Raw genomic sequence first — 16,199 nt, 5'->3', positions numbered from 1 at the left:
CAAATATTAAAAAAAAAAAAAAAAAAAGTGGCGGTTGCTCTTCAGAGAGAATGATCCTTATTTGGGGGAAGTGGCATAACTCACTCATTTAATCCAGTGAACTTTATTGTCTCCCTTGCTCGTGACATCCTTACTGAATTTTACTATATGCGTATCTTATTCACAGGAGGGTGGATATTCTCACGATATTCCAACGACCTTGCATAGAAGTAAAGCTGACTGTCCAGTTCCAGAGGTTCATTTTTTCTTGATCTCTTGGTGAAATCTTTCTTTCCTTTCATCATTTCCTCTGAAGTCTTGTACAACCTATCTGATTTTCATCATCGATCTCCTGCGGCAGGAAATGGTTACAGTCAATGTTGATGGTTCTGTACTAGATCGAATTGCTAAAATCATGTCATATCTTCGTCTCGGATCCTCAGGAAAAGTTTTGAAGAAGAAAAAGAAGGATAAAGATGTTAAAGGTAGTTGGTACTTGCCTTTTTTTTTTTTTCCATTAATTAAAAATAAAGGCCGCAAGAGTAACATGAAAGGATAGGGAAGAAAGCTGCCACTTCAATGTGTCACTCCTCTTCTTTCTATAAATATTATAGAAAGCATAATTATTGTAGTACAGTTTCTCTCATGCCAGAGTAGGTTTGTTATTAACGGTATTATGCGTGAAGAAGAAAAGATTCGATTGTCGTACTTGAGGAGTATTGTGTCCCAGTTCTACTGCATGTATTGGCACGTGGTGGTTAAACTTTTATACAAGTGCAAGCATTTAATTATTAGGGACATGTCTTTCTTCTTTGAATGCCTAAATTGCAATGTAATGTCTGAGAATTTATGAACGGATCAATTTGCCCTTTTTACTTTAAGAACTCCACCTCAATATTCTCTTCATTCATTGAACATTTGTTTGATATGATTGTTTAAGTTTTCATCAAGCAATTGGGATCCTTTTAATCTCTCATTTTTTATTTTCTTTTTTAATTCACCATTCCTTTTTTATTTTCTTTGCAGCTAAGATTTCAGCTATTGTTAATGAATATGTTGGAAACAACAAGCCATCAACACTTGATTCTGGCGTGCCAAAGAAGCAAACTGAAAGAGAGATATTGCCCCCTCCACCCCCTCTCAAGAAAAATCAAATAGTTTTAAAGGAGAAGCAAGGGCCAGTTGTTGCAAGAGTAGAAGAGGATGATATTTTTGTAGGTGATGGCGTTGATTATGCTGTCCCTGGTAAGGACCTGAGCCAGAGTCCTCTTTCAGAAGACATGGAAGAATCTCCTCGAAATAAGGAGAAACCTAGTTATTTCTCAGAACCAGTGTATGGCCCCGTCCCACCCTCTGGACCACCTCAGGAATGGCAAGAAGCAGTAAGTTGATCGTTTTTGCTTGTGCAACCTGAAGATATGCTATTGTTTTTCAAATTGCAGGCAGAAATTTGTATTTACAATCCAGAGTCATTAGCATGCTGCTTGTACCTTTATTATTATTTTTATTAAAAAACTTACAAATTTGGTCATAAATTAGAATTTAGTTTCTACGGTGTTAAAAATTAGGATTTCATCTCTAAGATGTGATAAAACCTCATAAATAGTTCTTACTGATGGAAGTCATGCTGCGTACACAATCTCTTAGGGGCTTCTAGTGGTAGAGACTATTTATAAGATCTAATCAAACCATAGAAACAAAATTTTAACTTTTGATTAGATTCTAACTTTTTTCGAACCGTAGGAACCTAATTTGTTATTCTAACGTTTTTTTTTTCTTTTAACCATCTCTGTTTCTTATCTCAAGTTCATTGATGTTGCAGAATGGATATGGGGTGATGCAACCTCAGGCGTTTCCTGTTGGCTACCAAGGAGAGTGGCAGGACTACCAGTATTCTGATCAACTGGCTTATTCTGAACAGTACCTTCAGCTCAACATGCAAGCGTATGATATGCAAACAGGAGCAAACATTGCACCGGATCCCCGTCTCATGACTCAAGAAGAGAAAGATAGGGGCTTAGGCTCCGTGTTCAAGAGAGACGATCAGCGACTACAACAACTGAGAGAGAGAGATGCACGAGAGAAGGATCCAAACTTTATATCGGAGAGTTATTCTGAATGTTACCCTGGATATCAAGAATATAACCGTGAAATTGTGGACAGTGACGACGAAGATGACTTATCAAAAATGGACATGGGAGGCCGGGTATTATCTTATCACCTTCGAGATCTTTCTTTGAAAATACATGGTTCTTTGAAGTTTGAATTTGATGATGTTCTCATATACGAAGTCCTTTCTGATTTCTGTCTTTGATACAAGTCCAAATCGGTTTAACGAACTGGGATTTGAGTATTGATTTTGAAGTTCATTGTTGTAGGCAAAGGGCCGACTTCATCGATGGGACTTCGAGACAGAGGAGGAGTGGGCGAAGTACAACGAGCAGAAGGAAGCCATGCCAAAGGCAGCGTTCCAGTTTGGTGTGAAGATGCAAGACGGTCGAAAGACGCGAAAACAAAACAAGGACCAGAAGATCAACAATGAACTTCACAAGATCAACAAGATACTGGCTAAAAAGAAAATGGAGAAGGAAATGAATGAAGATGATGATGATATACAACCTGGAAAGAAGATCAGAGTTTGAGCTGATTGGCAATAGATGGAAAGGTTTGTATTCTTTTTTTTTTCTTTTTTTCTTTTTAACTTTCCATCACTTCATAAAAACGTAAGATTTGCATAAAAATGTGTTCTCATTTATAGTTTTCTGTATTCAATGGGGGAATTCTGTCATATTAGTTTAGAGTTTATGTATTAAATAGCATTTAGAATCCAAGAAAGGTCGTCACCCCTTGCTTATTTTCAATGGAGGTAGTAATACTATTAGTTTTTTAATTTCAATTCAACGGAGAAGTAAACTCTCATCTTACGAACATCTTTCAACTAAAAAAAATGTTAAAAAGATACTCTCTTGAACTTTCAAAGATTGTTTTGATATTATTTCTAAAAAAATATGAACAAAAAACCGTTTATCAACATCTCATCACTTACTATTCGCTTGTTCTCTCTAATTTATAGTCAAATATAAACAAAATTTTATTTATTAAATATTTATAGTCTCTTACTCTTTCCTTTTTATCAAATCAAAGGAAATAAACAAAATTGTGTTCGGTAATTTAGTTGTTATTCATTTTTTTCCTCATAATTTAAATTAAACAATAATAATAAAACTTCCCCCAAAGTTAGTGTGAAAATAACTTTCTTTTTTAAATCAAAATATTCAAAATTATCATATTACGTATTTTATAGGTTGAAAAAAATGGGTAAAACAGTTACCTTATTTATATTCTCTAAAAACTCATTCACCTCTAATCTATAGATTTGAATCCAAAAAAAAAGCCACTTCAAATAATTAGACTTCTAGCTTCACAAGAAGAAATAACCATTTTTTAGCATTAAGCTAGGCTCATATTATTCTTAAAGTCATCATTTATTTATTTTATATTTCACAAAAACAAATAAACAAAATTGATTAATCCTCGACGAGAAAAGGTCATATTAATTAGTAGACGCGAGCATGAAATTTAAAAATGATGAAATTAAAATCTAATTAATATTAATTAGAATATAAACTAAAATCAATCATAATTTAGTTGTACACAGATCTTCTCAATCAAAATTATACATAAAATTCTCTGTCTCGCACTATAACGTTAAAAACATAACTATATAGGGACAAAAGGAAGAAAAATGTATGGAAAATCATTTGACAGAGAAAAATAACAACAGATCGACCAATTTTAAGTATTTATCTAAAAGCTTAAAGAGTTGGCTTAATAAAAACAGAATGGAACTGTTCAGAAACAAATATGGGGAGGGATGAGCTTTCCTGGATTCATAATATTGTTTGGATCCAACGCTGCCTTTATTCGTTTCATCGTCCTCAATGCCTCCACTCCAAGTTCTTTTTCCAGGTACTATATATTCAGAAGAAACGAAAACTCATTCTTTATTAGTTATTAGTTTCGTAACTCTATCTATGCACATGTGTCTCTTTATGTCAACATGAACATAGTTCAATTAGTTAAAAGGTTATTTAACTTTCTAGAAATTTGAAACTCAATCTTACAAAATATTTTAAGCTTCAAAATTTGAAATCGGCTAATTATGTTTTAGAAGTTTAGCTAACTAAGATTTAAAGAAATTAAGTAAACCAAAATGAATATCGGATAGAAACTCAATTGGTAATCTATATCCCAAATCTCTTAATACCAAAAAATTGTTTGTTTGGTGAAACTATACATTCATTTATGTAGGTATTGCTATTTTGACCTCTCATGTATGCTGATGCTTTCATGTCAAGTTAAATCGAAATAATTTGCAACTAAAGGCTTTTACGAGTTAAAGAAATACCTTCATTTTCCCCGTTCCAACCCCATGTTCACCGGTGCATGTTCCTGCTCATTAATAGCCAAAGAACCCATCTTTAGACATGATCTGAAATTTGTTTCAAATTTTGGAATTTTTTTTTAGCAAGCTATTGAGATAACTAGAAGGAAAATCTGATAACATATGTGGTTTGGTTTGATTAGATTTTTAGCCAAAATTGACACAAAACCAATCTACATATGCAAATAGAAACCAACTTTTAATAAAATCAATGAGGGCTTAGAATCAAAACTGATGGAAAATGAGAAAAATCCCAATCAACTATTTTTTTTTGTGAAGTTATAAAATTGAATTGACCAACATGTTCAAACGGGGTCGGTTTGGTAGGTGTTGTTTTATGGTTTCGGCTTGCATCCCTAGATAACCACCACACAACAGTGGATGTTGTAACAGCCCAAGAGTTTTTAAGGGAGATTTGGATCTTCACTAGGTTTAATGTTGTAACAGCCCAAGCCCACGACTTGCAGATATTGTCCACTTTGGGCTCTCTTTCGAGCTTCCCCTCAAGGTTTTAAAACGCATCAATAAGGACACTGAACTCCAATGGGGGGTGGACATCAACAATGTGCGACCCTGAAGGGGGTGGATTGTGAGATCACACATTGATTAGAGAGAGAAACGAGTGGCAGCGAGGACGCTGGGTCCTTAAGAGGGTGGATTGTGAGATCTCACATCGATTGGAGAGGGAAACGAAGCATTCTTTATAAGGGTGTGGAAACCTCTTCCTAGCAAACGCGTTTTAAAAACCTTGAGGGAAAGCCCGAAAGGAAAAATCCAAAGAGGACAATATCTCTTAGCGGTGGGCTTGGGCTGTGACAAATGTTGACTACTGTTAGATATAGAGTTTCTTTTTTAGTTCAAGAATTTGTGGAGTGAGAAATTTGAAACTCTAACCTCTTCGATCGAGATTACATACTTTATGAGAATTAAGCTATGTTCTTTTTCTTGTTGATGTAACCAAGAACTTTTTCCTTTTAGAGATAAAAACAACAATGAAACTACCAAGTAATAGAAGCAAGTTAATTAGAAATATTGGAGCACAAGCAAAACTTATTCATTCAGTGAAGATGAAAAAAGGGAAGAAGACAGTACCTTCCATTGACAATGCTTTATAAACCATTAAATGATTGAGTCGCTCAGCTTCTTTCCGTTGTTCTTCTTTGTTTGGATCAAACAGAATGACCGTGTGGAAGTTCCCGTCGCCAGCATGGGCAATGACCGTGCTGTAGTGAGCAATATATTTTCAGCCATTCAAATGAGTAGAAAAGTATTTTCATAAATCATTTTTCCCACTTGCAAAAGTCGTCAAGTATTTGATTCAATTTTAATTATGCACCAAAAATTGTGTAAGATTTGTTCTAAAATTTTAAAAAGTACTACACGCACAAACCTAGGTTTGATATTAAAGTAAGAAATACATTTCATTTACTACTAAACTAAACTCATTTTGAGGTTTTTTTTAAGACCATCTTAATTGTTAGAAACTTGATGAAATTTATTTACAAGTCATTATATAATAATATTACAAAATAAATAGTGCTTGCACGCAGTAAGATACTAGTCAGTAGTCCCCAATGAAGGAGAAACGCCAGTTGACATAACCAAGAGAAGACATACCAAACTAGTGATGATGCATCCAACTCTTGTTTAGAACTTGATATCAATTCTGCAAGGTGAGATAACGGAACACATACATCCTGTAATAGATAAAAAATTGTAAAATAGTTGCAGAAAAACAAAGAAAATAAATCCTAGGAGGCATCAAAAGGTGTGAAATGAAATGACGATATCTCAGAAAGAAGCAATTATAAACACCATGATTGAGGTCCCCTCGTCTAAGGAATTTCGTTGCATATTTATTTAACTCCATATCCCTCGGATCTGAGATACATGGAAGTATAGCTATTCTAAACTATTAATAAGCGAAAAGAGAGATTTTGGGATAAAAACTAGTATATAGGTTCTTGTAGGGTTTAGAGCACAAAATACAACTAAAAAAGCGTAAGATTTTTGAAAGTTGAGTAAATGCAATTGTATTCTATCTACAGACCGTGATCATTGCTTCAAAATTGGGTACTAACGCAAAGCATGCCCATAGCGCCTCTTTCCTTATCTGCATGGAAATGACCATAATAAGAGTCAAATAGTGGTCGGCAGTAAAAGTAATTGGACCGAATTTCTTACAGGAATCCCACATAAATCACCATGGGGGTGGATCGAATAACTGTACGAGAAACTTATATTAAATATTTGATCGCCCGTACAGAACTCATTCTTCCACAATAATCGTGAAAAGGTGCAGAAAGGGGAAATTTTGAAATTTTATTTTATGGTGGGCGGCTTGAGTAAAACAATAAACCATATGCAATTGGAATGAAAACCCTCGAGTCATTGAAGGGTCAGAAATCAAGAGTTTGAGAAGCCACTTCAAGGATCCATATGAAAAATAACTAAAAAATTAGAAATGTTTTTGGGCCAAAATCATGCACAACCTAAACAAGAATGAGATCTCTGTAGGTTGTAATCCGTACCTTCCAAAGTTCTTTTTTGGCTTCTGGATCTTCAGCAAAGACAAAATCTGAGCCATTGTGTTCAGAAACTATCTTCTGAACAATCTGTGTTTGCTCACGTGAATATGCCTCTGGATATCAGGGAAAAAAGTATAATAATGAATCTGCAGAAATATGGAAGCACTAGATGGGATATGAACCGCAATCGAGGGCCTTCTTGTCTATAATGAATATTGGAAAAACAAAGGAAAGCATTATGTGAACTCCAGGAAATGTCATATGCACCTGTCCCTATGAATTCAAACATTAGTGTGGGAGCTTCAGGCAAATTCTTCCCGTTAGCATTATTGATAGCCCTGATTTGAACCTCGTCAAGCAACTCCATTCTTGACACCTAAACAGGCATGGAGGATACAAAGAATTCAATAAGAGTGAGTTAAACAAAGGAGGGAAAAGGAAAGCAAAAACATTCGATGCTAAAGCGCTACCTGTATACCAGACAACATTGTTGCAATTGCAACATCTGCTGCATCTTTAATGGAAGGGAAATTACACATTGCAACCTGGAACAAGCTTAATAATGAATTTTCATCTCCAATAAGAAATTATTTACATCTTATCTTAAGAATTCATTAGAATATTTTGTAATGAGCAGAAGGCAAACCCCACTAGAGTCGAAAAGGATATAGGATCTAGCATTTACAAATATGTAATTTTGCATCCAATGCCTAAGAAGTTCGTTTCCTTTCATTTTCAAATCAAAAAGTGGATTTATAATGAAATTCTATTTCAGCTTCCAAAAAGAAAAACTGACTAAGAAGGATGTTAACAGATCAAAGGTTATCATTCCACAACATGGAATTGATGCTTCATTTAAAATTCATTCGTTGAATGTTTCAACAGTTCACAACCTTGATGCACTTCGAACATGCTTTAGCTTTTCTCAATATAAAGCTCAACAATTAATACGAATTTCTTGAAAATGATGATTAAAAATCTAAGATACATCCCATACCAAACAAATTTAAAATATATGAATCTGCCTCAAAAATAGAATGATATTAACAATACAATCAGAAGTTAGAACTGGGAAAAAAGACCTCAAGGTGTGTGTGGGCGTGTAAGAGAAAGGGTGAGAGACTACGAGGGTGTGTGTTTACACACGCGTCAGAGCAAGTTACCACAGAATACTTTGGAAGCTTCTGAAGTCTAAGAGTGACCTCAGTTATTACACCAAGAGTTCCTTCACTTCCAATCATCAGACGAGTCAAATCATACCTACAATACGAACTAGGTAAGGCTGACACCTTGGATTATAAACAGAATATATATAGATATATATTAAGAAACTAAGCTTTTCATCAAGAAAAATGAAAGAGTCTACAAAGGCATAAAAAAAAAAAAAAAGACAAGCCCACAAAAGGAGTCCACAGCTACAAAAAAAAAAAAGACTCTAATCCAAAAGAATACAACTAAGTTGATAGTTACAAAGAATTCGACTGACGGATTCCCATAAGGACGTATTTAAATCCCACCACCTCCCAAACCTCCTCCCAAAATCTCTCCACCTCTTTAAAGGTCCTACTATTCCTCTCGTGACACAGTCCCCACGTAATAAAAAAACAACAGATATGCCACAAGACTCTCCCCTCATTTCAAAAAGGAGAATTTATCACAATCTCCAGATCAAAGAGCAACTATCCTATTACGTACCACGGCCACCCAAAAAGAACTAAAGCACCACCTCCAAAGGGAATTATCAAACTAGCAGCTTCCCAAGAGATGATCCAAATCCTCCTCCTACGGATTGCAAAGGGCGCCACTGCAGATGTAACACCAAGGAAGAATGTCACCCGATATGATCTTGAGTATCCACCCTCCCATATAAGACTTTCCAAGCAAAGAATTTCGCTTTCTTGGATTTTCATCCTCCAGAGAGAGGAAAACCGATGCCCCTTGAAGAAACAAGGGGAATAAAGAATAATAAAGAACGAGCGAAAAGAGAAACCCTCTAAAGGATTAGGCTCCCAAACCCAAAGATCCCTTCTCCCTAACCCAACCCTTAAATTAGCAATAGTAGAAATAAGACCCACCAGCTCCAAAGACTCGCATTAAGCATTGAGCACCACTCAAAGAAATGAGTGCGTTAACTCCGTTAAACCCAAGGATAGTATTGTGAGATCAAAATCCCAAGGGTCCACACTTGAGATATTAATTATCCCATGCTGTTAGTGGAGCACTAAATAATGAAAGTTCAGGGCAATGTCCTCTTGAAAATTATGGTTGTAGAAAACGGCCATTTGTTCGCCCAAATCTTAGTATTATTCCATCACACAACTTCGTTTTCATCTATAAGTACAAAGATATCACACACTACTTCTTTTTCAATCTAAACGTAAGAAATATAAATGGTCGTATAGATTTCTACTTTAAGGCATAGTTGATGTGTCCTTATGGCTGGTTGAGGCTAAAGTTCTGAAGCCTCGTACATCCCTTCTGTGTGACGTAAATACGTGCAACTAGTCAGTTCTACCTTTTCCTCGTTATTGAGGAATTTGGATTCTTTAAGAGAGTTGAGAGAAAATCCGTAGAAAGGGCAGCTTTATACAACCCTGTGGGCTACTAATACCAAAGTTTCAACACTGTCCTTCTTCTTCTATCTTTTTATTATTTTGCGTTCCTTTTTTTTTTTTTTTGAAGAGACAAAAAATTTCAGATGTTCTCCCAAGTACATAGGACTACTTGTAGTATGTCTAGTTTCAAGGAAGCAGTTTAGAGAAAACTTGAAGTCTCATAAATGTCTTAACATTTTCCTCTATTCTAATTGCAGTCTTCGTCACTTCACCAAAAGTGAGAAAATCTCAGGAAAAAATAAAATAAAATAAATGCAACAATAAGCACAAGCTCACATACGGATTAAAGTTTTAAATGTGCGTATGCATATATGAGAAATCGGTGCTTGGGTTAATAACACAAAAATAAGAAATCAATGATTGGATTAATAACAAGAATGTAGGGAAAAGATAATGATAAACAGAAAAGAAAAGAAAAACTAACCCTGCAGCACTCTTTCGAGCACGAGATGCTGTCTTGACAACATCACCATTGGCAAGTACTGCCTGCAATATATCCAACATCAGCAAGGTGGCTTCTTTATCTAAAAACAAAATCTAATCAAGAAATATCAAACCTTAAGATTGATGACATTGTCCCGCATGGTACCATACCTACCTAATATAAGAATCATTAATTTCAGTAGAAACAACAAAATTTAATGTTAAAAGTTTTTATTAAATAAAATGGAGGGAAATACGAAGGTGTTGTGAACCATAAATATTTATTTGCTCTTAAAGAAAATGGTCACAAAGAATACCCATTTAGCAAGATTAAGTTGAAAATTGGGCAAACAACTTTTTTAAATAGGATTCTGAGGGATTGAATTCTTTTTAATTTTGGTAAAACATAATTTTTTGATCATTCAAAATATAAATATAAAAGTATCTAAAGTTACAGAAAGAACTGTAGATATTCTAAAAATTCTCAACCTTCGAAAATGAATTAACAACCAAATGCGTTCCAAAATTTAAAAAGTTTTGAAGTGTAACTTATTTTTTCAATTTTTTTTGTTTTTTCAAACACTCATTTTCAAATCATGAATTAAATCATTAATCCCATAAAATATCCAAATGCTCTAATACAAGTTTAAAAATAATATAATTGCAAAATAAATGCAAATAAAATTCATATGTCAAACAAGAAGGGGGAAATGGAAGACTGAAGATATTGCACAGTACCTGAAGCAAAAAAAAACACCTAGATATGCAAACGCCTTATATAAGTGGAAAATATTAACATTATGAAGCAAATCTCCATTTATGAACAGAGAAGGCATGCAATCCAACCTTGAGAAACGGAAGTAAGACAATACCTCACAGCCAGTGAACCAGAGCATCGTGTGGCACACATACCCCCAATTGTTGCCCCAGGGCCTGATTTTCAAACAGGTACAAATAACATGAGAATCCAATTATAGAAGAGGGCCAAAATAGAAAAATGATGTTAAAATTTTCATCAATCACGACCAGAGATTATTAAACATCTGGGTTACTAAAGTATACAGAAATAAACGACAAGTAAAAGGAAATACTGAAGTTCAGAAGATTCGCAACGAGATTTGGAGTAAAGAAATTTGTAAACAAGTAGAACATTTCTATCCCCCTACCCAAGTTAAAGGATTCTGAAACATTCAATAAAGCCACCATATATATTCCCGAATCTTCCGAAAACCTCTCTTCTCCATCAATTTAGAGGTAGATTTCAAATTGGAAGCTGCCTCCACAAGATGGAACAACGTTATTCTTCCTTGGGAGTCTTCGAACCATCTTGAAGACCTTAGATAAAGCTCACCAAGAAGACCCCACCCTTTGTTTACACTTAAGAATCTTACAAGTTTTGCATCTTCATACTCAAGCAAAGCTTTATCCAGGTGGAAAGGGTTTAAGACACATCTTTTGCTAGAGAGGTGAGGGAATTGGGGAAAGGTCCGTTAACAGATGTTACCATACTTATAAGCTTTTCAAACGTATCAATGACCCACTGAACTCAATCTAGTCTAGAGAGGTGAAAGGGAAGGTGGTTGTTCTTCTCTTTAATTCTTACTTCTTTGAATCTCTTAACACAGCAACAATGGATAGAAAATAGTTTTCTGTGAGATCCCACATCGGTTGGAGAAGAGAACGAAGCAATCCTCATAAGGATGTGGAAACCTCTCTCTAGTAGACGCGTTTTAAAACCTTGAGGGAAAGCCCAGAAGGAAAAGCCTAAAGTGGACAATATCTGCTAGCGGTAGGCTTGGGCTGTTACAAATGGTATCAGAGCCAGTCACCAGACGGTGCGAGGCACTGATCGGAGTAGGGCTAGACTCTCTCCCTAGTAGACGCATTTTAAAACTGTGAGGCTAACGATGATATGTTACGGGCCAAAGCAGACAATATCTGCTAGCGGTGGGCTTGGGCTGTTACAAATGGTATCAGATCCAGATATCGGGCAGTGTGCCAGCGAGGACGTTGGGCCCCCAAAGGGGGTGGATTGGAGATCCGCATCGGCTGCAGAGGAGAACAAAGCATTCCTCATAAGGGTGTGAAAACCTCTCCCTAGTAGACGCATTTTAAAAACTTTGAGGGGAAGTTCGAAGAGGACAATATCTGCTAGCGGTGGGCTTGGACTGTTACATTTTCCATCTATCTCATACTCTTATCATGGTTGCTTCATCTGAATTCAAACATGATCACAAGAATAGAAGCAAATGAGGAAAGATTTGGCGGAAGAGAAGAACAAACCCCCTCCTTTCCCCATAATTGTAGAATATTGCTAAAAAATTGTGGGCTGATATGATAAATATTATTAAGCATGTGTAACTAGTAACCTGGATCAAGAGGAAAGAATAAACCATACGGCTCTAGGTATTCATTAAGCTCCATCCATCCAATTCCAGGCTCTACAATTACATCCATATCTTCAACATGTAATGCTTTAACTTTCTGCAAATTTAAGACATATTCTACTGTCATAGGAAGCGACCATAGGCAGAATATATGAACAACATAAATACATTAACTAACTCGAATGTTTCAGTGATTTATGCTGATAATGCAAACAACCGAAAGAAGAATTATTTATAAGGATGGTTTCCTATTGATTTTATTTATTTAAAAAAAAAAAAAAAAAAGACCACAGTTTCATAACAAGTACGAGAGCATCTCAGTTCATCCATATAGTAAAATAAGATATGATAAAATGAAGCATGGCAGTAATAAAATGCATGGCCAAAAACATACATTCATTAAAGACATATCAATGCAAAGGCCTCCATTAGGTGCCAATGTGTGACCTTCTATAGATGTAGCTCCCCCATATGGCACAATTGGTACCTGTACAAAATAATAAAGAAAATCAGTTTGACAAACGTAAAAGGCCAAGTGGCAAGGATAATATAGATATATTTGGAGAAGAAACAAGAATTTCATTGATGAATGAAATTTACAACAAAGGAAGCAAAAACTTCCAAAAATCCATAGTGGATTGCAAAACATTAGAAGAAAATGATAATATCCATTGCAGCATTTAAGTTGTCCATCCTATTCTACTTTAACTATACTACTTTCTTCTAGAAGCATATGTCAATCCAGCTACCATAAGCGAGAGTTTAGTAAGTTGACAACTGCCAAACAGAAAATGTTAACGATAGAGACTGTGAAAGTATACAAGAGAACCACAGACCTTATATTGGTCACATAATTTTACTATTTCAGAAACTTCCACTTCAGACCTGAAATTTACAAATCAGGATGCATTAACATACAAATTATAGATCACTAAAATGGCACTAGTCCATTGAACAGAGAAGATCATAGATCAGAGTTGAGAACTATAAAACAAAATTTGGTAAAAATCAAATAACCTGATCTGAAATGTGCTTTGTCAAGAATCACGGCCATGACATATACTTGTCAACTCGACAAATTACAGACGCTTTAGAATTAATTGGGGAAACAGAAAAAAAAATGCACCGTACTCAAAAGAATGTGAAAGACCAAATGACTCGTAGTGCAAGACTTAAATGAAAAAGTATGTGGCATTAATAACAAGAAAAGGAAGTAAACAATTCCATTTAACCTCGGAAACACAACCACGTCGGGGATATTAACAGCAGCGTGAAAGCTATTTTGTGGTTTCCCATGGAAGTACCTCTCATCATAATCTAATGTCATGTTATCCTGGAAACCAATAACCATGAATCGAGTTGAGTAGATGGAAAAATGCATGTTTAGACGCTCAAATAATCCAATTAAATCAGAAATATAAAATCATACTTTACAAATTTGTCCTAATTCTTTAATAAACGCTTGAGAAATGTCATTGTGCGAGCCTTGGACAACATTCTTGGTGCTACCTTTGCCCCCGACGCTGATATTTCTGAATCAATAAATGCAGCATAGTCAATATCAATATCGTTATAAATCCTTATAGAACCCAAACTATGAAAAAATTCTCAAAAGCAAAACAATTACAAATAATTGTTAAATTTGTCATCTATCGGTTTGACACCAGAGGAATATGAAGGAGATCGAACCATAAGTTTCTGTCTTTTAAATATCACGAGTAATTAGACTAAGACTAGTTACTTTTCAAGTTTTCAATCATTTGGGAAGTAGATGAGGATTTGTATCGAACTAATGGCACAAATGTTGACGATCAAGTCATCAAACGAATATTTAAAAAATAGAATAACAATATCCAAAACATTACAGATAAAAGATGTTCAAATCACAAATGTACATATTTTCAGAGAAACTAAAAAATATAAAAGCAGCTCAACCTAAATCATTTCCTTCTCATGCTACAATCAATAAGAAAATAAGGAAAATACTACGGGAAGTTCATTTAATCAGAACAAGTCGCCAAACGCTAAGGCTGATTGACTGCTGTTTCGAAAAGCAGCTTTCTGCTTTTCCAAGTAAAAATTAGGAGAAAACACGTTTCGGTACTAAAACTTATTTTCTCAAGGTTTGATAATACGAATGAACTAATGCTGCGATCAAGACATGGATCTTTCACTACAATCCACTCCAAACAACAATACAAATTCGTAAACAGAACTAGAAATTCGTATTCTAATGCAGTTCAGCTCAGCTCCGCCGCCAACGTCTTCATTCAAGTGCATACCGATCAGGAAAAAAAAAAAGGTGAATAAAGTCACAAAAAGCTTACAGAGCAGAGCACTCACCGGTCGTGAATATCAGAATCGTCACAGAGCGACGAATTGGACTGGAACTGAAATTGATACGCAAGCGAACCAGAAGCAAGAGCAAAAGGAACCACGGAGCTCGACCAGAACAAGAATCGGCGCCCACCGTTCTGAGAGGTAGAAGCCTTGGAAATGGCGGGTGTTTGAGCACCGAGATTCCGCAACGAAGCACCGCGGCAAAAGAAGTGGTAAAAAGAACTGGAGGAGGAACGAAAGCGAGAAAACCACGAAGAAAACGCCATTGTTCCGAGCTTCAAAGGTTCTCAGACAATCTCAAAACTCAGCGTCAGCGAAATTCCGCGGGCGCGTGAATCGAAGAATATTTTATCAAATTAATTCAACTCGAGCTGCTGTTGCACTGCCACAGTTCGAACCTTTGAACTGATTTGCAATAAGCATGAATCCGGTGGAGTTGAATTTAAGATTCGTTATAATCAGATAAGGTTGGAATTTTATTTAACATATATTAAAATAAAATGGTAGATAATACAATATCATCCTTGTATCACGTTAGTTTAAGAGTCGAACGAAGCATTAAGTGTATGAAAACCTCTCCCTAGACATTTTTAAAATCATAAACTGACAACGATAGTTATACGTAATAGATCAAAGCAGACAATATTTATTGACAGTGGATTTAGACGTTTACAAATGGTATCTATCAGAGTCAAACATCAGGCGGTATGCTAATGAGAACGCTGACCTCCAAAAAACTGAATTGTATTTTCGTTTTAAAATAATGACAGCAATACGTAACAAGTCAGATATTTTTAATTATTTTAATTAACTTATTTTATTACTAGGTAATTAATTGAATAAAATAGTTTATTATTTGAGAGTAGAAATGTTTTAAGATTCATATTATGGGTGACAGCGATGAGTTGGAAAGAGACGACGAAGGGTCCATTGAACATGTGACACGTAGACGGTTAAGGGTGGATGACGTGGCTAACGTGGAGAATTATGATTGGATAACGGAAAAACGAGTTGAACCGTGACTGTGTCCGTAGAAGTTTCTCCCGTTAAAAGGAAGAGCCGGTTTATTTCTATTGCCACTTGAAAGGTCCCATCTGAAAGCATCGGACCGGATGCCTCCACCATTCTCCGCCGGTTATTTTCCATTTTTTGTTTATTCTTTTTAAAATTACATAACTTTTTAAAATCAAATTAAATTTAACCTAGTATAATTATTTTTTAAAATGTTTTTTAATATTTTAATTTAAATAATTGAAATACCCAAAGCAATTTTGTTATATATATTTTTAGTAGTTTTTAGATTTTAAATTTAAAATTTTAAAACATGGAACATACTTAAAAGATAATGACAAGTTTATATTATAATCTCAAAATAATTTTATTTATTTTCTATTTTTATTATTTGCAAATAAAAACATTTATAATTATATATAATATAGCCTTTAGAATAAAAAAGTAAAGCCCTTTATTGGAAGGCAATTAA

General features: G+C 35.0%; 2 protein-coding genes across 3 annotated transcripts in view; one reads left to right on the top strand and one right to left on the bottom strand.

Annotated features, from left to right (window-relative positions):
- The window catches only part of LOC111498790 (suppressor of mec-8 and unc-52 protein homolog 2-like), a 5,778-nt gene extending 2,909 nt beyond the window's left edge, over nucleotides 1-2,869 (top strand). The window contains exons 7-11 of the mRNA XM_023150163.1: nucleotides 167-235; nucleotides 341-464; nucleotides 1,006-1,361; nucleotides 1,802-2,185; nucleotides 2,358-2,869. Of these exons, the coding sequence (XP_023005931.1) occupies nucleotides 167-235; nucleotides 341-464; nucleotides 1,006-1,361; nucleotides 1,802-2,185; nucleotides 2,358-2,621 (1,197 nt within the window). The 3' untranslated portion in view covers nucleotides 2,622-2,869. The remainder of the gene's footprint in view (nucleotides 1-166; nucleotides 236-340; nucleotides 465-1,005; nucleotides 1,362-1,801; nucleotides 2,186-2,357) is intronic.
- Nucleotides 2,870-3,632: 763 nt separating this feature from the next.
- On the bottom strand, nucleotides 3,633-15,148 carry LOC111498789 (D-lactate dehydrogenase [cytochrome], mitochondrial). Of its 2 annotated transcripts, XM_023150162.1 has the most exons (19): nucleotides 15,049-15,148; nucleotides 14,720-15,018; nucleotides 13,806-13,908; nucleotides 13,609-13,709; nucleotides 13,213-13,261; nucleotides 12,771-12,863; nucleotides 12,359-12,473; nucleotides 10,862-10,922; nucleotides 10,124-10,160; nucleotides 9,991-10,052; nucleotides 8,115-8,211; nucleotides 7,422-7,496; nucleotides 7,219-7,327; nucleotides 6,955-7,064; nucleotides 6,474-6,536; nucleotides 6,041-6,120; nucleotides 5,516-5,646; nucleotides 4,388-4,431; nucleotides 3,638-3,951 (listed from the first exon to the last, which is right to left on the bottom strand). In XM_023150162.1, the coding sequence occupies exons 2-19, from the start codon at nucleotides 14,980-14,982 to the stop codon at nucleotides 3,832-3,834; spliced, it is 1,713 nt and encodes a 570-aa protein (XP_023005930.1). In that variant the 5' UTR covers nucleotides 14,983-15,018; nucleotides 15,049-15,148; the 3' UTR covers nucleotides 3,638-3,831. The 2 variants fall into 2 exon arrangements, with proteins under 2 accessions (XP_023005929.1, XP_023005930.1); XM_023150161.1 differs by lacking the exon at nucleotides 10,124-10,160 and having other exon boundaries at nucleotides 3,633-3,951; nucleotides 9,991-10,090; nucleotides 10,836-10,922.
- Nucleotides 15,149-16,199: the final 1,051 nt, after the last annotated feature.

Source organism: Cucurbita maxima, unplaced genomic scaffold, assembly GCF_002738345.1.
Source record: "Cucurbita maxima cultivar Rimu unplaced genomic scaffold, Cmax_1.0 Cma_Scf00025, whole genome shotgun sequence".
Taxonomy (NCBI): Eukaryota; Viridiplantae; Streptophyta; class Magnoliopsida; order Cucurbitales; family Cucurbitaceae; genus Cucurbita; species Cucurbita maxima.
This window is presented reverse-complemented; position numbering and strand designations above follow the sequence as displayed.